General features: G+C 49.0%; 1 protein-coding gene and 1 pseudogene across 1 annotated transcript; both read left to right on the top strand.

Moving 5' to 3' along the window:
• The first annotated feature begins 6,496 nt into the window (after positions 1 to 6,496).
• On the top strand, positions 6,497 to 18,518 carry CCDC177 (coiled-coil domain containing 177). Its single transcript, XM_016926264.4, has 2 exons — positions 6,497 to 6,951; positions 7,843 to 18,518. The coding sequence occupies exon 2, from the start codon at positions 7,871 to 7,873 to the stop codon at positions 9,992 to 9,994; it is 2,124 nt and encodes a 707-aa protein (XP_016781753.1). The 5' UTR covers positions 6,497 to 6,951; positions 7,843 to 7,870; the 3' UTR covers positions 9,995 to 18,518.
• Positions 18,519 to 19,209: 691 nt separating this feature from the next.
• On the top strand, positions 19,210 to 20,764 carry LOC107968282 (large ribosomal subunit protein eL24-like; annotated as a pseudogene).
• Positions 20,765 to 24,686: the final 3,922 nt, after the last annotated feature.

Raw genomic sequence — 24,686 nt, 5'->3', positions numbered from 1 at the left:
CTCTCCTGTCCCACGAGACAGTTCTTAAACATGAGCATCACCTGCTTAAGAAGCCTAACTCTGAAGATTCACCAAAGCAGCTTAATGGCTCAGGGTACTTTAGGTAGTTTTATGGTACACAGAGTGGGCAAAGTAGCACTACTTAGATCTCATTTCCTCTCGACGCATCCAGCAGGAGGGCTACCACATACTGGACCCTAAGCAATTGAGAGCAGAAACAGACAAGAACCTGCCTGCAGCTTGCAAGTCCCTGCCACCTACACACCAAAATGTAACAGTGGTGGTCTTTCAGCAATGATTTTTCTACACGTGATTTTTTTTCCTTCCTTTTCCTGTACTTTTTCATTTCCTCTTTTGATGAACATATATTACTTCATTAAAGTATGAAATAAAACACTTTACTTTTAACAACTATTACCTTTTACCTGCTGGTTTGTGTCCTAAATTTCTTCTTAAGGCTTTAGTCTCAGAAATTGGGAATGGTTACACATTAAGCTGTATATAGTTCTGGGTCCAATCAAGATACAGAAACCACATAGCAATTTAAACAGAGAAGCCTAACACAAAGAGGTATGAAGCTAACGGTTCCCCAAGGCTGAAGGAGAGTATTCAAGGAAGGACAACTTGGAAGGAGAGTTCCCTCCTCAAGACTGGGGAGCTGGGTGCAGTGGCTCATGCCAGTTATCCCGGCATTTTGGGAGGCTGAGGCAGGAGGATCACCAGAGGCCAGGAGTTCAAGACCTTGTCTCTACAAAAAAAAAAAAAGAATGGAGTTCAGACCTCCTTAGAGGAGGTATTGTTACAGCCCATTGGGTGACACAGAAGTCTGCCCAGGGCAGAGCCACTCCACAGCTGTTGAGCAAGCAGGAAATTATAGGTAAGCTGAGGCTGGTGGGAGGGAGCCAGAGTGCCACTACGGGTATGAGGCCTGGAACACCTGGTGTCCACCTCAGGAAGGCACTGGAAGGTGGTCACCAGGCCTGGGCCAGGGCTACAAGGTCACCAAGGGGCTGTTATGGAGATGCAACTGGAGCAGAGTACCACAGACGTTCCCACACAGCTGTACCACCACTAACCACACAGCAGGGGCAAGAAAAAGCAAATAGCACCACACACAGGATTGGGAAGAGTAGCCCCCTTCCTCCTGCAACATTGCCCTGGTTCCCCCTACTGGCAAGCCTTCATATTGGGCTCACTGTCAGGCAGAAAACGCTTACAGCAAACGCTTACAGCACATCACCCCAGAGAAGGTACTGTAGGGTGAACTTGGAGCTATGAGGCAATACATTGATGACTGGCCCAAGCTGTTATCAGTCATTAGGACAGGGGTTGGCAAAGTGTTTCTGCACAGAGCCCGATAGTAAATACGTCAAGCTTTGTTGAGTCAGACAGTGTCTGTCCAAACTACTCAAGTCAGCCATTGTGGTGCAAAAGCAGTACAGATACTATACAAACAAATAAGCATGACTGTGTTCCAGTAAAACTTGATTTACAAAAACCAAGCAGTGGATCTGGCCCACAGATCATAGTTTATCAACTCCTGATGTAGAACTTTAGAGTGAAAAAACCTCTGTTCTGCAAATTCGACTCTACTGAGAGGAAGGAGAATGGATGAGCGTGAGTACACTGAGCTGAAGTGGGTGGTGGGGGCTGTGCAAAAGGAATTTAAATGGAGATGATAATGTCTACACTGTATTTGTCTACATTAGTGAGCTAGTAATATTAAAGGACCTAATGGTGTACCTAATTGTTATTATCTGTAAGGGTCTGCGTAAGGCAAAATAACAGTCCATATTGTGCCTTCCTTTTTGAAAGACGAAGTTGAGGCTCAGAGAGGTTAAGAAACTTGCCTAAAATCACACAGCCTGGAGGAGCTGAAATTAGAACTACCCATCTGCCTTTTTTTTTTTTCTTTTAATGAGACAGGATCTCACTCTGTCACCCAGGCTAGAGTGCAGTGGTTGCAATCCTAGCTCACCACAATCTCAAACTTCTGGGCTCAAGTGATCCTCTCACCTCAGACTCCCACAGTGTTGGGATTACAGGTGCCAGTGACTGCACCCAGCCCCACCTTTTTGCCTCCCAAGCCCACATTTTTTACCATCATGTCCACTATCCCCACTCATAAGAAGCAGGTGAGTGTTCCCAAATTGGGCTGCTGTCTTTACTGGGTACTATAATAAAATTGGATTTAACACTCTTAAACTACAGCAGTCTAGAGCTCCCAACCTGAAGTGAAATCCATCTCCTGAAATGTCCAAGGCACGTAAAGATGAGAAGTGGGAGATACCTGACAATTCGATGGCACCGCATTGACTACCAAGTCAGTTCCAGCAAAGTGGCTGGATAGGTCGGTGTCCTATTTCAAGGTCCCCTTCTCCTGCCCTCTCCTTGCATGACCTTCCCAGATGAAGAATCGTTCTTTAATCAAAGGTAGAACATTTGTCGGGCTTCCCCTTAAGAACTTGCAAATACTGCAGATGTTGATTCTCACCATGTCTGTAAGATAAGGTTTATCAAAATAAATGGTAACCAGCCAGGCGCAGTGGCTCACTCCTGCAATCCCAGCACTTTGGGAGGCTGAGGCGTGTGGATCACGAGGTCAGGAGATCGAGACCATCCTGGCCAACATGGTGAAACCCCATCTCTACCAAACATACAAAACTTAGCCAGGCGTGGTGGTGTGTGCTTCTAGTCCCAGCTACTCAGGATGCTGAGGCAGAAGAATTGCTTGAACCCAGGAGGTGGAGGTTGCAGTGAGCCAAGATCGCACCACTGTACTCCAGCCTGGGTGACAGAGTGAGACTCCATCTCAAAAAAAAAAAAGAAAGAAAGAAATGGTAACCATTGTATCACTGCTTACTGACAATGTGCTGGTCTAGGTACTTTGCATATAGCTGTTCCAGTTCTGCTAACACTCTTGGAAGGTAGGCATTATTGTCCCTATTTAACAAATGTGAAAACTGAAGGATAAAGTTAACATCTACATAGTTTTTCCACAGCCATGATTAACCATTGAGGGAGGCAATTTAATAAGATTCTATGCAAAGGGGGAAAATGAGGTTTGGAGAGGCCAACTTGCCCACCCTACTCATCTCCATCTGAATCTACATGTCTACAGACACTTAGTTTGGTGTGGAAATATTAATACAATGCATGTGATCCACTTCAGAATCAGACAGAGCCAGGTCCAAATCCCAGCCCCACCTGTACTAGCTTTGTGACCAACTGCTTTTCTCTATTCAGAGCAATTTTTAATGTCATTTCTACATGTCTTTTTTTTTTTTCCCCTGAAACGGAGTCTCACTCTGTCATCCAGGCTGTAGTGCAGTGGCGCCATCTCAGCTCACTGCAACCTCCGCCTCCCAGGTTCAAGCAATTCTCCTGCCTCAGCCTCCCAAGTAGCTGGGATTACAGGTGCCTGCCACCACACCCGGCTAATTTTTGTATTTTTAGTAGAGATGGGGTTTCACTATGTTGGCCAGGCTGGTCTCCAACTCCTGACTTCAAATGATCCACCCACCTCGGCCTCCCAAAATGCTGGGATTACAGGCGTGAGCCACCGTGCCCAGCCAATTTCTACATATCTTGTAAAGAGGATTATTCCTTCCTTCCTTTTTTTTTTTTTTTTTTTTTGATGGAGTCTTACTCTGTCACTCAGGCTGGAGTTCAGCGGCATGATCTCGGCTCACTGCAACTTCCACCTCCCAGGTTGAAGCAACTTTCCTGCCTCAGCCTCCCGAGTAGCTGGGATTACAGGTGTCTGCCACAATGCCCAGCAAATTTTTGTATTTTAAATAGAGACGGGATTTCACCATGTTGGCCAGGCTGGTCTCGAACTCCAGGGCTCAAGTAATCCATCCAACTCGGCCTCCCAAAGTGCTGAGATTACAGACGTGAGCCACTGCACCCAGCCATCCTTCCTTTCTTGACAGAGTCTCACTTTGTTCCCTAGAGTGAGAGGCTGGAGTGCAGTGGCACAATCACAGTTTACTGCAGTCTCCAACACCCAGGCTCAAGCAATCCTCCTACCTCAGCCTCCAGAGTAGCTGGGACTACAGGTGTGCACCACCACGCCTGGCTAATTTTATTAATTTTTGTAAAGACAAGGTCTCACTATGTTGCCCAGGCTGGTCTCAAACTCTTGGGCTCAGCCAATCCTCCCGCCTTGGCCTCCCAAAGTGCCAGATTGCAGGTAGGAGCCACCATGCCCAGCTGGACTGTTTTTCAAGGATGATAGAGATAGAATCTCCCTCCAGGGAAGCGGGGAGATTTGTTTGCAGTCCAAGATAATAAAGATAATGCTGTCACTGGGGCAATGGTTGAGCAGGTTTGCTAGTAGCCCTGTTGAGAAGTTTAGGGTTTACTAATCTCTACCTAATTCACTACCTGTCTATGACCCATGGGACACATGGAGCAAGGGGAGCCAACAAAAGCATGATCTCATGCTGCCTGCTGTGCCATGAGTAACAAAGTCGGTGGTTTCTGACCCTGGAGTCTCCTGTCTTCTGCCAGCATATACAGAACGGTGGCAGGCTCACCTGTTAGTATGTAAGTAGGGTAAAATTCCAAAGGCTTCGTGTTCTTAAAACTACTACCTGAATGTCAAAAGCATCAGTAATTCTCACCTCCCATTGCACCTCAGCTTCCTGCACTTGGCATCTGCCCCAGTGCAATACTAAGCTGTTTTTGCCAATGTCACCCAAGACTCATAACTGCCAGTTTCAGTGGGTATTTGACTCCAGGTGAAACCTCCTGGACCTCTGCAGCCCTTAACAAGAGGGGCGCACTCTCCTTCTGCAGTGCCCCACTGGTAGCTCACACAAGACCACACTTTGCTGTCTGTCCTTGTTGCACTCCTTGTTGGTCCCCTTCGTGCACTCCTTTTCCCTTAGCAGCCCCATCCATGCCCTGCCAGCCTCTCTCATTGCTCCACCTGCCCTCCCTGAGTGATCTCACTCACACTGTTGGTTTTAGGAACCAGGTATATGGTCACAATGTCCTAATTCTAGCTCCAGTCCAGATCTCTGACACAACTTATCAGCCACCTGCTGAGCAGCTCCACCTCAATCAAGAGGTCCGAAAAGGAAACCATCCTTCCCTGGCCCTCCCCATCACTATGTGCTGTATTCCTCCTGCCACTGTTCCTCTCTGGCCCCAATCCTTCCTGCCTGGGGTGACCACAGTGTCCAGCTAACTGGGCTTCCTGCCTCCTCTTGGCCCTGGCCTTTGTAAAGCCTCCACTTCACTGTTGCCAGAGTTATGTTCCTAAAATAAAAACCAAATCATGTCATTTCCCCACTTAAAACCCTTCACTTTCTCCTCACAGTCTACCTGACAATGTCAAGGTTATTTTTTAAAATTTACTTTTTTTTTCTTGAGATGGAGTCTCGCTCTGTCATCAGGCTGGAGTGCAGTGGTGAGATCTCGGCTCACTGCAACCTCTGCCTCCCAGGTTCAAGCGATTCTCCTGCCTCAGCCTCCTGAGTAGCTGGGATTACAGCTGCATGCCACCACACCCGGCTAATTTTTGTATTTTCAGTAGAGACGGAGTTTCACCATGTTGGCCAGGCTGGTCTCGAATTCCTGATCTCAAGTGATCCATCCGCCTCGCCCTCCCAAAGTGCTCGGATTACAGGTGTGTGCCACCACACCCAGCCAAGGTTATTTAATGCATAGTTCAACATTCCCTCTAATGTTATGTCCCATCCTCTCCTCGACTTCCCTCCATCAAGCACTCCTCCGATCTGTCTCCTATGGCCACTATCACTCAAAATGGAAAAGAGGTGGGCAGGAGATGTCTCAAAATAACACTCATTGTATGGCACTAACTGGTTATAATTGTTATTATCTATAACCAGGAAGTCATAAAATGTTGCATTAAACACCAGTTACATATGTTCCACCTGCGTCAAACCCATAAGTGTTCTTAGTTTTTGTTTGTTTTTATTTTGTTTTATTTTGTTTGAGACAGGGTCTCACTCTGTCACCCAGGCTGCAGTGTGGTGGTGCAGTCATGGTCCACCGCAGCCTCAACCTCCTGGGCTCAGGTGATCCTCCCACTTCAGCCTCTGGAGTAGCCGGGACTACAGGCACAGGACACCACCCCAGCTAATTCTTGAAAATTTTTTTAGAGATGGGGACTCGCTATGTTGTCCAGGCTGGTCTCAAATTCCTGGACTCAAGTAATCCACTGGCCTCGACCTCCCGAAGTGCTGGGATTACAGGTGTAAGCCACCTTGCCCAGCCTGTTTTTAGTTTTTCATTGAAAAAAAAAAAATCACAATTTGCATCAGGCGCCATATTTCCACCCAATTATTCGCTATCAAGTTTGTTTGCTCCTCAGGGTTTCCTTTAGAAACAAGCTGAGCAATTCCTTCATTCTACCCAGTTAGGCTGCTGAAAGACTAGGGTTTCTTGGTGATTTATATATCGATATCTATCCATATTTATACCTACATCTACCTGTATGTGTGTAGTGTATATATATACATATTATATGTGTGTATATATGTACATATATACATTTAAACAAAAATTTCTCCTTCGTCCTCGAAGCAAACAAACCAGCACCCTCGAGTGTCCGCCAGGAGGCGCAGGGGGCAGCGTGGGACCTGCGTTACCTCCACGGTTGTAGAGGTGTAGAGGGATGCCGCAGCGACGGAACCGGGCTTCTTTTTTAAAGAATCAATGTGAGGGAAGGGTGCAGAGCCGCGTTATTTCAGGGAGACATTGTCGCACTCCCCCTCCCACGTGTAGGTAGCATCTGGGGTGCGTGCGCCCTGTTCGCAGACCCCATGGAGAGACGCTGGCGGCGGCAGATGGGGCTCCTTTCACGGTTGCAGCCGGCAGTAACCCGACCCCGCCGGCGCAGAGACTGAAGAAGCGCAGGGGACAGCGGCGAGCTGCGAACAAAAGCCCTTGGCGCGGGGCCGAAGCCCAGGACGCGGGGTGAGTAAACCGGCTCGGGTACCGGGAGCTGCGGGAACCTGGGCGGCCAGGTTCTTTGCGCTCCAGGAGCCCACCCACTGGGATGCTGTGGGGGAACTCGGAGGGCACCCGAGGGCGGGTATCTGAACCCAGACTGGGGTGGATGGTATCTTTAGCACATTCAGACTTGGAGGAGATCCGGTGCGTCTGAGAGTATCCAGGCACCTTCTCCATCCCCAGCAAACACCCGGTGGGGGTGGAGGTGGGGGCGGAGGCGGCGTGCAGAGCCCTCAGTAAGCCCTGCCAGAGCTGCTGGAGCAAGAATCCATCACCCCTCCCGGAGAGGCCTTTGGGGACTTCTCCCAGCCCTTTAATCACCCGGGGGCCCTGCGACCGAGTCTCCTTTGGCAGGGGAAATCAACCATAAACTTCTTCCCTTAGGCAAATGGGGTCCCTTGGGATGAACAGGCCTCTTGCTTTTTTGTTCCTGCAAAGCTGCATCCCCAGTAGCCCGCCTAAGCTACAAACAAATACGCTAATCCTCCCGGGAATCCTCCAGCGCCTCCCTCGCTAGCTCCTGCCTGCACCTGGATCTTTTCATCTTAACTTGCAGCAGAAAGGGGATGCATCTAGCGGGCCAGGCGCCCAGAGGAGCCTCGCCACAGGCCTCCACCCCGCATTCCGGGGCTGAGGGAGACCCAGGCTGCTCTCTGAACACGAGTGTCCGCCCCACCCCCATCCCCGTTCTGGCGCTCAGCCTGGGCTTTCCGACATCGGTTTTATGATTTACGTTCCACCAAAGCCTCTGAGCCTAATCCGAAAGCGGATTAAGTTGGGATGGGGTGACTATGGATGAGGAGGGGGGAAGAGCTCTCAAACGTATTCCTCGATGTCCCTCCTTGTGATCTGCAGAGATTCCAACAAAGGACGGGGCTCAGCCATGGTGGACCCAGTGCCTGAAGAAGAGAAGGCAGGAGCGGAACCCGGCGACTCTGGAGGGGACGAGGCCGTGGCGTCCGTGCCCCCTGATGCCCAGGGCGCACAGGAGCCCGCAGCCTCCTCGGCCTCGGCCTCGGCCTCGGCCTCCGCGGCGGTGCCCCGCAAGGCGGAAGTCCCATGTGCAGCCGCAGAAGGCGGGCGGCGGGAGCAGTCCCCGCTGCTGCACCTCGACCTCTTCAACTTCGACTGCCCAGAGGCGGAGGGCAGCCGCTACGTGCTGACCAGCCCCCGCTCGCTAGAGGCCTGCGCCCGCTGTGCGGTCAAGCCGGTGGAGCTGCTGCCACGGGCCCTGGCCGACCTGGTGCGCGAGGCTCCGGGCCGCTCCATGCGGGTGGCCACCGGCCTGTATGAGGCCTACGAGGCGGAGCGGCGCGCCAAGCTGCAGCAATGCCGGGCCGAGCGCGAGCGCATCATGCGCGAGGAGAAGCGGCGTCTTTTCACGCCTTTGAGCCCCGCGGCCGCCGCCGCCGCCGCCGCGGCCTCGGCCCCGAGCGCGGGCAGCAGCAGCAGCTGCAGCAGCGCCAGCCTCCCGGCCTCGCCCGCGCCGCGTGCGGCCCGCAAGGCTTCCCCTAGTCCCTCCTCCGCCCGGACCCAACCTCCGCCAGCGGGTTCTCGAACAGGCAGGAAGAGCCATTCGCTGGACTCACTGTCCCGCCGGCGTGAGGGCGCCCTCAGCTCCGAGTCGGGCGCATCGTCGTCATCCTACAGTGGGGAAAGCCTGAGGGAGCTGCGCTGGCCGCCTCGGGCCTCGGCCAGGAACAGCTGCCCAGCGGGGTCGGCGTCCTCCACCACCAACGCTCCAGGCCGCCCGTCTGCCCTGACCCTGGTTCCGATCACAGGCCGCAGCTTCAGCCTCGGCGACCTGAGCCATTCGCCGCAGACCGCTCAGCACGTGGAGCGCATCGTGCGCCAAGTGCGTGCAGAGCGCGGCCTGCGCGGGGTGCCGGAGCGTGACCGGAAGATCGCGGCGCTCATGCTGGCGCGGCACCAGGAGGAGCTCCTGCTGCTGGAGCAACGCGCGGCTGCCCACGGCCAGTGGGAGCTGCAGCGCGTGCACGCCAAGCAGCGGCGGGAGCGCGAGGAGCGGGAGAAGCAGCGCGCCCTAGAGCAGGGCCGCCGAGCCTGGGCCGCGCAGGTGGAGGAGCGGCGAGGCCGCCGTGGCCGCGAAGAGCGCGAGGCGGCGCGGCGGCGGCAGCGGCAGTACGAGCGCAGCGAGGAGCGGCGGCGGGAGCTGGCCGAACGCCAGGGCCTCCTGCGGCGGGAGCGGGCGGAGCGCGCGGCCCGGGAGGATCGGCTGCGCAAGCTTCAGCAGGAGCAGAACCTGAAGCAACGTGAGGAAGGTCTACAGGAAGGGCGGGAGCGGGCTGAGCAGATCCGCAGGGAGCGCGCCCAGCGCGCGGCCCGCGCCAAGCAGCGGCAGGAGGGCCAGCTGCAGCGGGAGAAGCGGGAGCTGAGCCGGGCCGAGCGGGCGCGCCACGAGGCGCTGCTACAGGGCCGGACCCGGCAGCAGCGCCAGGAGCGAGAGGGCCTGCGGAGCTCGCTGGAAGCCAGCTTGGGCCGTGCGCAGGAGAACTACGAGCATTTGGTGGAGCAGCGCACCCGGGAGCTGCGGGAGCGGGCCCGGCGAGAGGAGCTGCAGGGTCGGCGGGCCAAGGAGGCGGCAGAGCGCAAAGAGCGGGAACATCAGGCGCACCTGGAGGCGCTGGCCCTGGCGGGGGAGCGACGGCTGCAGCACGCGACGCAGGTGGCCGAGGAAGCAGTGCAGCAGAAGGCGCGGCGCGTGGGCCAGAGCCGGCTGGAGAAGGAACGAGCCCAGCGCGCCAACAAAGAGAAGGTGGAGAGGGACGAAGACTGCCGCCGGCGAGAGCTACTCCAGGCCATCGGGCGCAAGCTGGAGCGCAGCGAGCAGCTGACGCGGGAACGGCGCAGTGCGCTGGAGAGCGCCCGCTCCACAGCCCGGGCCTCCTTCCACGTGCGTGAGAAGGTGCGCGAGGAGACCAACACGCGATCCTTCGACCGCATGGTGCGGGAGGCCCAGCTACACGCCAGCCTGGACCGCAAATAACTGCGGCTCTTCGCCAGCCAGATTGGCACGCACAGCCCCCTGGGGCCTCCCTCGACCACTGACCATCGTGGGAGTCCCCGCTCGGTCCGCAGCGCGGTGGCCTCTCGAGGCTTCTGACCAATGAGGCAACAACAGTACAGACGTGTGGGACCTGTCAGCTGGCCCCCTTTGTTTTTAAAACTTACTTCATTTGGAGATGACAGCACAATCTGCCCACATCCACCCTTGATGGCTCCCGCACCGACCCTTGCCAAACTTCGCTATGTGTCTCTTGGGCTGGAATAGAGAAGCTTGGGGGAAAGGGGCTGATCAGGACTGGTGAGAGGGCCCCCCAGGAGAGGGCAGAGGTGGTTGTCCCCACCCCTTCTGCAGCAGTTGCCCCAGGCACCTGTTCGACATTGGTGTCTGAGACAGTGTTGCTACTGCTGAGGGAACATCACCCTGGCTCACCTCCATCTTTCAAAATATGGCAAGTTGCACAAATGCGGAGTCCTCCCAGAGAAACACAGCTCCTCCAAGGTGTCAAGCCACGCCCAAATGATCCAAAAAGCAGTTGATTTTTTAGACCTGACTTTTAATCGGCCACCTGAGCAAATTCTCACCAGTTTTGATAGTTTTCCAGTTCAGTCCCTTGGGTTTTCTAGTTAGACAGTCATCTGCAGATAATGTTCAATTTTCGTCCTTTGCCCCCTCCCTCCTTATTCTACCAAGTGGCACAGGAAATTGGTTGGTTTGGTGATGCTGTTTAGCTTTAATAGAAACCCCCAGCCCCTGGAGGGGCTGGATTCCTTTGGGAGCAGTGTTCCATTCCATTAAGCTTCCTTGCAGGGTGGGGCCCACTCCATGAAGACAGCAGTCATGCCTTAAGAAGCAGAGCTACCTTACGTGCCTGCCCAGGCTGTTCCTGCCTAAATCTCCAGCCCTGCATGCCGTCTCAAGGGTGGGCCCCAGAGAGTTTGGAGTGTAGGATTCCCTCTGTGAATGAATCATCTCTACTTCTCTGAGGACAATTAGGGTATCCTTAGCTGCTTTACTGTGGTGGCCGAAGAGCTGGAATTGCCTTTGTTGAGAGTTGTGTTCACTATCAATGGCCGTGTACCTTCTCCACCTGCCCCCAGGAAAAAGAGTCTCCCCCTTAAATTTCCTGGTACCCCCTCACCTATGCCTGAAAGCATTTCACCCTCTCAATGCCTCACCTTTCCCATTCGCCAGGTGGAACCATCAGTATTCCTCTCCTGGTACCGCAAGGCCTCCTGGATCCAAAGCACCATGTCAGTATTATTTGTTGGTCCTTTTTGTGCCTTTCTTGACCTGGAGGGGGAGGCAGGAGGATTGCTGTCAGCCTAGTTTCTTTCTGGGAATATGGCTCCCTAGTGTTGGAAAGGGCAGTGCCTCGTGGACAGATGGTCATTTAGCCTCTGGGGTGAAATACTTGCAATACCAGGTCACTCTGTGGTCCAAAAGGTCACATTCAGTTGTCATCAGGCAACTTTAACCCTTAGAGTGCTTCCCTTCCATTAAGCTGAAATTGCCCCACTGCCATATCCACCCATTGACTCTGCCTTCATCAAGGAAGGTGGGAAGTAAAACATCACTTTTTACATTAAACCAGGATCAGGAATAAAATGTTACCCAAAAAAAATGGAAACAGGGTAGAGAACTGCTACATTAAACATATTTCATATATATGCTGCTGGGTAAAATTGTCCCTGAAATGGCTGATTATTACACACACATCCATACACACACACTTTGTCAACCCTTCACCCCCACCCCATCACATGCCAACAAATATAAAAGGTGTATTGTGTAGAAGGAAGCAGTGCTTGGGTGTTAGGCTCAAGATGTCATGAAACAAGGAAAGGAGCTGTGTACCGAGGTTTTTTTATTGAATGGGTGAATTTTTTCCTTAAATTTTCTTCTTGTTGATAACCAGGTTGTCAGTGAGTTGAAATAATTGGTATTATCCATGAGTCAGAAGCATTTAACTAAAAGGTTAATATGATTCTGGTTCTTACCTTGTGGTTCTTGAGTTGGTAAAGGGCTTTTGAAACCATAGAAAATTCCACTTTAAAATTACTTACTTCCAAAGTATGTGCATTCATTGGAGGAGACAATCTGATTTTTCAGATAAGGCACTGAAAGGAACATAGGTGGTCTTGCCTGGACCTTTACCTAGTTTGTTTTCTGGCTTACTGAGTGACTTTGGGTTGATTGCTTCTCTGTTCCTTGGTTTCCCCAACCTGTAGAATGGGGGATCATGATTTCTGCCCTGTCTGTCACACAAGCACTGTGAGAATGAATCAGAATCCAGATGGGTTCCCCCACTTCTACAACTCTGGAACCAAAGGTGCAATTGCTATAAACAGGTAGGGTCAGGTAACTGTACCGTGGTTACAGAGTGTGATGTACTGTCATGACCTGGTGCAGAAAGGAGTAGTCTTGAAAAGCACAAATTATGGTATCTCATGTGTTGCAAAGGCCCAGGCCTGAATCTCACCAAATTAGAAGTTTGCACTTAGAGAGATGCACTGTGTAAAGGCAGAAACTTTTAGATTCTTCAAAAAACAAAAATCCACATAGCCAAGTAGAATTAAGGCAAAAACAGGGCTGGGTATGGTGGTACATGTCTGTAATCCCAACACTTTGGGAGCCCAAGGTAGGAGGATCACTTGCATCCAGGAGATCAAGACCAGCCTGGGCAACATAGTGAAACACTGAAAAAAAAAAAAAAAAAGCAAAAACAGAAGCCAAACCTAGTGACAATAAAGAATGTTGCAGACCATCTGCTAGAGTATAGGCCGACCTCCATATTCTATGATAAATATCCATATTGCTTTCTGAGGAGAAGCAATTTCCAGAATCGTTGTCGGGCCCCTTGTTTATATCCTTTTCTTGAAGCAATGCCAGAGAGAAGAGGTTGTTTCCTATTCTGAAATGCAGCAAGAGAATGTTGGAGGTGGAACAAGGATAGTGGGTGGAAAAATGGCTCCTGATGTATATTCTTTTGGGTGGAATTGTCCCTAAATGATATTCTAACAAGTGCCCAGAATTTGCTTTAGAGCACCATGCTGGATGTGTTCTTACCACCCAGGGGATTGCAGCCTTGAAGTGACCACAGACCTTCACATTTGTCCTCTTGGAGCATCCCCTTGTTCTACAAAACAGAGACTGTGAAATGAAGTGAGGAGGTATGGGAGGCGTTGGAAGAAGCTTAGGTTTAGTTCATTACCATGGAAGCAAGAAGGACAAAACGATTTCAGATTAAATCATCAGTGAAGCTTAGTTTAGTGTCCTGCTCAGGCAGTGACCCAATGCCTACAACCCTATCTAGACAGGATGGTGGAAGATTCTTTTTGGAAGCATGCAGACTGTGACTCTCCAATGAGGGTAGTAACCAGGATTTGCTAAAGGCAAAGACCCTGTGGGATAGTGAAGATATATGAGAATGCAGTCTGTGTTCAGACTATTCTGTAAAATCCATCACTTATCATTTCTTCACCTTTACAAAGTCCATTGAAATAGAGGTGACTCTAAATAAAGGGCTGTATCTTGTTTAGCATAGAATCCCCTACAGCCAATGGTTTTACATCTCACATATGGTAAGCACGTAGATACTGGATGGTGAGAAGGACAGAGGGATGGATGGACAAATGAATGGTGACCAGAGGAAATGTGTATAGACCAGCTAGGCAGGACTCCATTCATTCAGCACATTTTCAGTGAGCCGCTGCTATGTGTCAGGCACTGCCCTTGGTGCTGGAGAAACAGCCTCTCCGATCATTGACCCTGGAGATCACGTATGTACAATGTCATGAGCAGACGACATCTTTGTTTCCATGTTGGGGGCTTAACAACCTTCTCACCTGAGTTATCCATCTGCAGGCAGACCTGATGGTCCCTCAAGGCACTAATTTCAAACACTGTCAGACTCCTAAGGACAAGTCATCCACCATTCAATCATCACTTAGTCACTGTTGCTCTGTTTCTCAGAGAAGCCTTGATTAATCAGGTCAAATTCATGCTATGCACTTAATCAGCTTTAAATTTCAGTAAACAAAGAGATAAACTGAGAGAGAGAGATGAATCACCTTCAAGGGCATTGCCTGTCATGCCTTTAAGAGAGGCAGCATAAATAATGATCTTCGACCTAGAGAACCGACCCTCAGGCTGTGCAGAGTCCTAATTCACCAAGCGTCATTTGGTGCCAGCTCCTCATCTGACTATTCTTACTGAGACAAGAAAGTTGCAGGACCATTTCCAGTTTAAAAGTCTCAACAAAAAGAAATTTCTGGTCAATACTGAATCCATAAAAAGATTTAGTAAACCAGAATATCTCACTTCTTAAGCCTTCCAGGTAATTGAGCCCAAAGATTGCTATGTAGGCTTGCCTTTTCTCTGCTGTATGACCACATCTTCATCCAGTGAAACATTTGGCAGAGGAACATGAGGAAACTTGGTATTTCTTCACACAGCCTGCAAAGGGGCTTTCAGGGACCCAGAAGCAGAAAACTCTCAGTTCTGGAAATGTTGCTGAGGCCTTGGGTGTCTGGCATAGCACCTGAATATTACACCTCATCATATGTTTTGGTTATGTGTGTCTTTAGACGAGCAGTTCATCAGTTCATATGTGCTCTGTTACACAGAGCTCCCTGGCATCTCTCTCTACATGCATCTCCTCCCAACCCCATGGATATTCCCAACAAGACCCCAGCCCTTCATTACTATCCCTGGTGCTGCTTTGGTTTCCAATAGGTCAGGGCTGGGACAGAGGGTAGAGTTCTTGCCATTTTCAATGCTGCCTCTCTTAAAGTCATGACAGGCAATACCTTTGAAGGTGATTCATCTCTCTCGCTCTGTCTCCCTCTGTCTCTGTCTCTCTTCCTCTATCTGTCTATCTTTTTACTGTAGCAGATGTTAGGATATGGAATGTGGGATGGTTTCTTTCAGAGAAATGCTGATAATGTCATCATTTGCAGTGTTATTACTTCCCAATTCATCAAATACAGTCATGTCTCAAATGAGCATAAAAACCTAGTCCAAAGTGATTTTTAAATTAGCTGTCATTTTGAAGTGTTCTTGCTTTTCTTCCTCTCCACTAGTACAATTTTTTGTTTGTTTGTTTTGGTTTGGTTTTGAGACAGTCTTGCTCTGTCGCCCAGGCTGAAGTGCAGCGGCACCATCTCGGCTCATTGCAACTTCCGCCTCCTGGATTCAAGCAATTCTCATGCCTCAGCCTCTCAAGTAGCTGGGATTACAAGTGCATGCCACCACACCTGGCTAAATGTGTATTTTTAGTAGAGATAGGGTTTCACCATGTTGGCCAGGCTGGGCTCAAACTCCTGGCCTCAAGTTATCCACCCACCACAGCCTCCCATAGTGCTGGGACTATGAGCCATGGCACCCAGCCCTCCATTAGTACAGTACTGATAACATATTTTTGTGTCAGACACTTACACAGTTCACAGGACTTTCTTGTGAATGATCCATATCTTCTGTGTTTGAGCACATATGTGCAAGTGTGCATGCACATACACATGCGCACGCCCACCCTTACTGCTTCCAGCATCAGTGTTCTTGCAAAGGGAGGAACTATAGCCATCTTATTCTTCCAGGGAGGGCTAAGCTCTGGGAAGGCTGAGCTGCCCCTTGTAAGATTCCATTGCTCCCACCTGCCTCCAGCCCCAAGGCTGCTTCAGGCTGTGGCTTGTGAGCATGGTGTCTGCATCTCCCAAATCCATCATCGAGCCTCATGTTGACGAAGGGTTTTCATGCTGCCACTACACTTCTCCTTCCCAGTGCATTCTCTCACTGGGTGTCAGAGATTTACTGGGAGATAGAATTTAGATACCAAAATGCCAGCATTCGGGAACATAGTATAACAAAATGACTGACGTCCATCAAATTCTGAAAATCTATTCCCTGTGGTTATCACAACTTAAGGCAAAGAGTTTGGCAAAGGAGCAAGTGTCTTGACTTATTCAAGCTATTCTCAACTCGTTCCTCTTGTCCTCTGTGAAATGGAGACAATAGATCCTATTTGGTAGGGAGCTGTTAAATCATTTAGTTCTTGGAAAGCAGTAGCACTCAATTTGTGGATACTGTTATCCTAAATTAGAGAAGATGGTAAAGGAAGGAATGGGGTAGATCGAGCTTAAGCCAGGTGGTCCTGATGGACACCAGGCTTGAATGGTAGCCCTTTTGGGGGTAGTCCTTGTTGCGTGGCAATCTTCCAACCATTCCAAATGAGGGGCTCTGGAAAAATGGTTCCCCTGATAATAAGCAGTAGTCCTGGGGTTGTGGGGGCTGGGGGAGGTAGGGATTTACTTGTTTACCCATTTACCTTGTTTGGCAATAAAATTGACATCTGATAATAATTTTGGAAATTTTATTTTAAGACTTCTTAAATGATGGGTAAAATGACAGAATGCTTTAAAATTTGTGTATCTTTCTAGGGCAAAAGAGGGTGTGCTTCTGTCCTGGTGATGCCCAAATTCTATGATAGCATCTTCAGCAGGACCAAGTAGGAGAGGTTGTGGGAGAACCACTGTTCGGGGGGACTCTGGTACTACAGGGTGTGGTGGTACTTGGCAGGAATTCTGGACTATACAGCCATCTTCTGCTATGGCTGCACAGGAATGAGGAAGAGGGTCTGGGACAAGCCTAACCTGGGAGAGTGCTGATGGGCTCACTGTAGGGGTAGTGTTGGAGCAGGAAGGAGAGAGGTGGATATGCCTTAGCATCACTTCATCCTCAACTAATGACTTTCCTTGAGAAGCCTCACCAAATGTCCCCAGTCTCCCTTCCTGGTCCTCTGGCCCTGTTGACAACTGCATGGAGTCTAGCTTCAGGCCTGGGTTTGTAAATGTCTGTTCTCCTCTTTGGACATACATCAATACATAGAGGTGCTAAACAGGTAGGCTGGCCCATCCTGGCTCTCACTGTGCATGGGGAAGTGAGGATGAAGAGTATGGCAAGCTTCTAGGAACTCTCCTACCTCATCAGCTTTCTTCCATCCTTGGATAACCTAGAGGGATGCCCTAGTGGACCTCAGAGTACTCCTGAATCCTCAGCAAAATTGTACAGTAGGCAGAGTGTGCTTCCTAGGAACATCTGCTTATTTCCAGAGAACCTGCAGGGTGAGCAAATGCATAGCAGAAAGGAACAATTTGCTAATGCTGGGATTGCAGGGGTAATGATAGCCAGTGTGTACTAAGCACTTACACTGTGCAGGCTACTATTTTAAGCACTTGATTCTCACAAGATTCTCTCTGCGGTAGGTACTGTTATTATTTCCATTTTACAGATGATAAAATTGAGGCATAAACTTTAAGCAATTATATGCCCATAGTCACACAGCCAGTGTTGAGCAAAGTCAGCTTGGATTCCCTTAGTCTGGCTGTACAGCACATGCTTTTAACCAGTATGTTCTGTTGCTTCTTGGGAATCAGTGGGAATGATATTTTATAACCAAGGGGACCTCCTGGAGCATCCCAATGGCAGCCATTTGAATCACTGCCAGCAATATCTATGTGTAAGGCCTGCAGGGAGAAAGCTCAGATTTCACTGGAGCTTAGTGCCACCAGGTGGGTCCTGCTGGCACTAAGGATGGACTGAGGCTCACTGCCCAGAGACAAGACGAGGGACTCTTGTGCTGACCCTGAAGCTTACCACATCAGGGATGATGCATATTCTAGAGCAGAGGTATTCAAAGGGTGGTCTTTGGGCCAGCAGGATCAGCATCAGATATTCTGGGGGTGGGACCCTCAATCTGTGTTTTCACAAGCTCTCCAGGTGATTCTGATGTGCACTTAAGGTTGAGAACCACTGCTCTAGAGCTGTGCTTTCCAATTCAATAGCCTCTAGCCACATATGCCTATTTAAATTTAAATTAGTTAAATTTTGTGATAGCAACAGAAAATGAAAAAAAAGTAAGTTAATTAAATTTAAGTAAAACTAAAAATTTCGCTCCTCAGTCACACTAGCCACATGGCAAGCACTCAGCAGCCACATATGGCTGGTGGCTAGCACAGATATAGAATGTTTCCATCATCACAGAAATTTCTGTTGGGTAGCCCTGCTCGAGAACCTTGCTACTCCAGAGTGTGGCCCACAGACCAGCAGCACTGGTCTTAAATTTATTAGAAATGAAAAGCTCAGGCTGGGCTCGGTGGCTCATGCCTCTAATCCCAGGACTTTGGGAGATCAAGACAGGCGGATCACCTGAGGTCAGGAGTTCAAGACCAGCCTGGCCAACATGGCAAAACCCCCGTCTCTACTAAAAATACAAAAATGAGTCAGGCATGGTGGTGGGTGCCTGTAATCCAAGCTACTTGGGAGGCTGAGGCATGAGAATTTCTTGAACCCGGGAGGTGGAGGTTGCAGTGAGCTGTGATGGCACCACTGCACTCCAGACTGGGTGACAGAGTGAGACTCCATAAAAAAGAAGGAAAGAAAGAAAAGAAAGAAAGAAAGAAAGAAAGAAAGAAAGAAAGAAAGAAAGAAAGAAAGAAAGAAAAGAAAAGGCAAAGGCAAGAAAAGAAAAGAAAAGGAGGGAGGAAGGAAAATGAAGAGCTCAGACTCCACCCCAGATCTTTTGAATCCAAGTCTGCTTTTTCTTTTCTTTCTCTCTTTTTTTTCCTTTTGCAAGGTCCCCAGGTGATTCGTGTTGCACATTAAAATTTGAGAAGCACTGCTCTAGAAGGCAAGTCCAACTCAAGGGCAGTTTGTATGTGTGATTGATTAACTCCCACTGGTAGATTCTCCCTCGTCTACCTCCTTGTTCATTGGTAATTATTTACTTTATGGCAAATTTGTATCATTTGTGGCTAGGCTTCAACTTCCTAGGCCACCAGATTACAATATTGTGGAGCTTGAAGGGAAGTTAGATGCCATCCATCTGTCTATTTGAATAATAGGAATAAGGCCCCTCTCCTGGACAGAAATTGTGCTCTAGACCCTCCACGCGTTCTGATCTTATTGCGGGTGGTTGCAAGTGTCCAGGACTTGGCTTCCAATTATCACTAGGTATGTAGTTTTCCAGAAGACTTCATTCTGCTAAAGGCAGATAATTTTTTTAAATCAATTTTAGAGCATTTAATAAAAATCTCCCCTTTGCTCTCTCCATCTTCAGGCTGCCAGCTGCCTGTTTTTATTTTCTGGGCATCGTCTATACTCAGTATTCCCACTTATAACTGGCTATTTCTTCACATATAGGTGCCTGTTTTCATTATCACATGAAGCCAGGGGATTGTGTTGGAAAGTCTGGCAGTTCACCTGCTTCCTTCCTGGGAAGGGAAATCCAGTGGGCTTAATCTCACCTGATCCACAGGTGGCATTTACCAGACAAGCCCATCTTGCCTCCTGCTTGCAATTCACAACAAAAGGATACGAGGATTGAAGCAGTCTCATTGTTTGATGTGGATTCAGCCAAAAGCTGTGGGCCTGGGTTTCACAGTCTGCCTCTGCTGCCCTAGGTGGGTCTAGAGTTCTGCCTGGAATCCCACTTCTTACAGCCACTAGAAGAAGTGGAAACAAAGAAAGCAGGGAGGGAAGTGTGCAAAAACCTCTGGGAAGGGAAAGGGCTGGTTTACAAGAGGTTATTAAAATAAGTAAAAGCATCTTTATGTTCAAAAAAGGAGAGAATGCAGTGAGAGCATCGAAATAAGGAAATAAAAAGGGAGAGGCTGGGAAATACTAGTCTGATGCCACAGACAGAAAAATTCAGGCGGGATATATATCTCAAGAGGCTGAGGATAGCTAAATAAGCCCATGCCTCAACAGAAAAATAAGAGGCCCATCACTAGAGCCATCTTAAAGCAGCTGAATCAAGATCCAGGGAGAAGGAAGGAGAGGGCAGATGCCTCAGAACCTGATAGTTGCTATTTAGGTCCTGATGCAAAATGCTTTCATAGTCTGTAGATGTCATATGTACATAGATAAGGGTAAGCACAGACTTTTCAAAAGTTGCCAAAACTTCTCATAAGAAGAATGGCTCTTCCCATGATCCTCTCCTTCCCTTTGCCATCTTTTCTTTTCCTCTGGAGCTGCCACCATGAAGGTCAAGTTGTACAGTTTTAGCGGGTACAAGGTCTACCCTAGACATGGAAGGTGCTACACCAGGGCGGACAGGGAGGTTTTCCAGTTTCTTAATGTAAAGTACAAGTCAGCTTTCCTTTCCAAGAGGGACCGTTAGTAGATAAACCGGATTGTCCTTTACAGAAGAAAGCACAAAAAGGGACATTTGGAAGAAATTCAGAAGAAAAGAAACTGCCAAGCAGTCAGATTCCAGGGGGCCATTAGTGATGCATCTCTTGCTGATCTAATGGCCAAGAGGAATCAGAAATTTGAAGTTAAAGAGGCTCAACGAGAACAAGCTCGCAGGGCTGCTAAGGAAGCAAAATAGGCTAAGCAAGCATCGAAAAAGATCCACAAGGGCGTCCCCTAAGCAAAAGATTGTGAAGCCTGTGAAAGTTTCAGCTCCCCGAGTTGGTGGAAAAATGCTAAGTTGGCAGATCAGATTTTTTGTTTTGTTTTGTTTTTTTGAGACAGGGTCTCACACTCTGTTGCCCAGGCTGGAGTCCAGTGGCGTGATCTTGGCTCACTGCAGCCTAAACTTCTCCGGGCTCAGGTGATCCTCCCACATCAGCCTCCCAAGTAGCTGGGACTATAGGCTCATGCTACTACACCTGGCTAATTTTTAAATTTTTTGTAAAGATGGAGTTTTGCCACATTGCCTAGGCTGATCTCTAATTCCTAGGCTCAAGTGATCTGCCCACCTCAGCCTTCAAAGTACTGGGATGAAAAGCATGAGCCACCATGCCTGGCCCAGCTCAGATTTTAAATAAACATTGTACTATATTAAAAAAGAATGTACAAGTAATACAAATATATAGTTTCTTGTGCTTGTGATCAAACCAATTAACACATCTTTGGAGTCCATTAGAAGATACGTTTTCTCTGTATGGGCATGGGAATGGATCTAGCCTCTACCTCAAGAAGTAGAAAGAGTATACAAACCTTCTCAAGGAAAAGGCGTATGCTCTGTAGCTTTCAGGGCATAATTAGTAGCATATACATCATGTGGAAGATGAAGACGACGTGGACACAGAGTACCAGGATTTAGAATAATTTAGAAGGGAAAAGATTGTATCAGGCAAGAGAAAATCTATTAATGATTTTCTTTAATGATCTTATGTAAGCCTGATGAAAGTGTCAAGTCACCCCAAAGCCTTCAATTAGGTTGAACAATATGAAATTGTCAATATTCAACTGTTTTTGACCTACAAAGCTGCAGACAGTGGTGTGGCAGGTGCCCTAAATTGGCTGTCTGAAGTCCTTGCAGGAACTAGGTGTGGGAGGGTAGAGGGGGTGCCCAGGTGGCTAGGACATCTAGGCCCCATGAGGAGCTGGCACAGATGGGTCAAGGGCAGCCTGATGGCATACATAAGCAGAGGGCAGCTTTTCTGTCTGCATGAAGCATAAATTTACATCAGAGCATCTAAATGGCTGAGAGCCCACTTGGTCTCCTCCTACAGATTGGACTGCATGGCAGTTCATTTCCCTAGAATCTGCAAACTTCTGCAGAGGCTATGGCCTTCCGTCTGCCACAAGCTCCCAGGAGTCCTGCAGGAACCAAGGCAACCAGCAAGCTGCTGCCTGCGCAGAATACCAAACAGCAAACAGCAGTGCAGGCTCCCATCCCTCTGCCGCGGCTGGCTTCCCTGGCACTAGCTCTGTCCTCCAAGAGCCCTTTCTTTTCCTCCATTGTGGCTTTTCTACAAACCCACTTGTTACCAGGTGGCAGAAATACACCCACAGTTCAACAATATGTTTCTAAAACCTTCTCCATGACAACGCAGAGCAATGAGCAGGCTGCCAGATCAGAGCCAGCCAGAGAGGGGCCCTGGGGGCAGACAGTATAGAAACAGCACAGAGCAGCCAGGGATGCCAGAATTCTGCTTTGGCAGTAAGGCAGCCTGGGGGCTAACACCCCAAATTCTGGGACAGCGGTCAGGAGACCAAGTAGACCAAGGAAGCGGTGAATATATGTCTACGGATGCCCAACAATGATGATTTATAAACCTTTATTACAACACAGAAGCCAAATGGTTCAGAGCAGCTTGGACTTTCTTTCCCCTTGAAAGATCTTTTGGCCAGCTGCGGTGGCTCATGCCTGTAATCCCAGCACTTTGGGAGGCCGAGGTGTGCGGATCACTTGAGGCCAGGAGTTTGAGACCAGCATGGCCAATGTGGCAAATACAACTAAATCTAAATACTACTAAAAATACAAAAATTAGCCAAGCATGGTGGCACACATCTATAATCCCAGCTACTCAGGAGGCTGAGGTGGGAGAATTGCTTCAACCCGGGAAGTGAAGGTTGCAGTAAGCCAAGATCGCACCACTGCACTCCAGCCTGAGTGACAGAGTAAGACTCCATCTCAAAAGAAAGAAAGGAAGGAAAGAAGGCAAGGCAAGGAAAGGAAGAGAAAGAGAGAGAGAAAGAAAGAAAGAAGGAAAGAAGGAAGGAAAGAAAGAAAGAAAGAAAGAAGAAATAAATTAGAGAGAGAAAGGAAGGAAGGAATAAAGAAAGAAAAAGAAAGAAAGGAAGGAAGGAATAAAGAAAGAAAAAGGAAGGAAGGAAGGAATAAAGAAAGAAAAAGAAAAGGAAGGAAGGGAGGGAGGGAAGAGAAGGAAGGGAGGGAAAGAAAGGGCCGGGCACGGTGTCTCATGCCTGTAGTCTCAGCACTTTGGGAGGCTGAGGGGGGGGGGGATCACGAGGTCAGGAGTTCGAGACCATCCTGGCTAACATGGTGAAACCCCATCTCTGCTAAAAATACAAAAAATTAGCCGGGCCTGGTGGCACATGCCTGTAATCCCAGCTACTTGGGAGGCTGAGGCAGGAGAATCACTTTAACCCAGGAGGCGGAGGTTGCAGTGAGCCAAGATTGCACCATTGCACTCCAGCCTGGCGACGGAGCAAGACGCCGTTTCAAAAAAAAAAGAAGGAAGGAAAGAGGAGAGAGGAGAGAGAAAGTATGAGAAACCACCAACAAAGAAAGACATGGGTTTTTCAATGGGCTGCCATTGCCTTGTGATGGGACAAACTATTTATAAATCAAAATGTTGCCAGGCAGCTGGGTGTGGTGGCTCACGCCTGTAATCCCAGCACTTCGGGAGGCCAAGGCAGGGAGATCACCTGAGATCAGGAGTTCGAGACCAGCCTGGACAACATGGTGAAACCCCGTCTCTACTAAAAATAAAAATTAGCTGGGTGTGGTGGCAGGCACCTGTAATCCCAGCTACTCGGGAGGCTGAGGCAGGAGAATTGCTTGAACCTGGGAGACAGAGGTTGCAGTGAGCTGAGATCACGCCATTGCACTCCAGCCTGGGTGACAGAGTGAGACTCCACCTCAAAAAAAAACAAAAAAATGTTGCCAGGCGTGATGGCTCACTCTTGTAATCCCTACACTTTGGAAGGTCAAGGCAGGAGGATCACATGAGGCCTGCAGTTCAAGATCGGCCCGGGCAACGTAGTGAGACCTCATCTCTATCAAAAATAAAAAATTAGCTGGGCATGGTGAGATGCACCTCTAGTCCTAGCTACTCGGAAGGCTGAAGCAGGAAGATTGCTTCAGCCTAGGAGTTTGAGGGTACAGTGAGCCGTGATTATGCCACTCCACTCCAGCCTGGGCAACAGAGCAAGATCCTGTCTCAAAAACAAAACTAAACGAAATGGGGTACTGAAGGCTCTGAGCTCCCGCCTGGGATCAGAAGGATATATTAATGTCAGATGCATTGAAATTAGACCTTCTGCCACCAGTCAGGGCATCAAGCAAATCCAAACTCAGGGAATCTTGAGCCACCTGTCCTTGTTCTCCTAGGATTTTCAAATAGGCCTAGGGCTCCCACCATCTCTATTCCGCTGGACTCTTCTGATGGGTTCATTGCCGAGCTCCTGCTCTGATGTCAACACCAGTTCTCACTGCAGGGCAAGTGAATAGACAACCTCCTTGTGTGGTCACTTACTCTCCACACAAACAGAACACACAAGGGAAGGACCCCAGGCACCCCAGCTTTGGTTCTGGAGTAGCTCATGGCTGCAGCTATTCTAGGTTACATCGCATTATTTTTAGTCTCCTAAATTGCAGGATCAGCTACAGAATTTGCAGTGCCCAGGGCAAAATGAAAATGCATGGTCTCTCATTTAAAAATTATTAAGAATTTCAAGATGGACAGCAGAACATTAAAGCAAGGGTGGGCCCTTCTAAACTCAGGGCCCTGCGTGACTACACAGGTGACAGCCTTTGGGAAGCCAGCCTACCAAATCATTGTACCTGGTAGAAGAGGCTGTAGATAAGTCACCAGGAGATAACATTTCTGGAGTTTTTAACTTTGAGATTGATTAGGATTTTTCAGTTGCAAAACCAGACTTGCATTGGACAAAAGGAAAAAATTCAGACACTCCCTTTTGCTATGTCTTTCTTTATCTAATTCCTGTTCTGATCCTTCTCTACACATGAGAACAAGGGTTAGCGAGTGTTTCTTTAGGACCATCTGACATGCATGGCAGGACACAACCTTTCCCAAAGTGGGAGAAGCTGGTTTCTCCCCATTCACTAAGAATCAGCCCTCTCGCAAAATTGTATCAAATCCAGAAAACCCTGGCCTTTGGGTCAACTTGGGCAAAT

The sequence above is a fragment of the Pan troglodytes genome, chromosome 15, assembly GCF_028858775.2.
Source record: "Pan troglodytes isolate AG18354 chromosome 15, NHGRI_mPanTro3-v2.0_pri, whole genome shotgun sequence".
NCBI classification, from domain to species: Eukaryota; Metazoa; Chordata; class Mammalia; order Primates; family Hominidae; genus Pan; species Pan troglodytes.
Note: the sequence above shows the minus strand (reverse complement) of the source record. Positions and strands in the feature narration are given on the sequence as shown.

Bases quoted from the DNA above. Each gene is read 5' to 3' on its own strand.
- CCDC177 (XM_016926264.4), top strand. From the start codon at position 7,871: ATGGTGGACCCAGTGCCTGAAGAAGAGAAGGCAGGAGCGGAACCCGGC.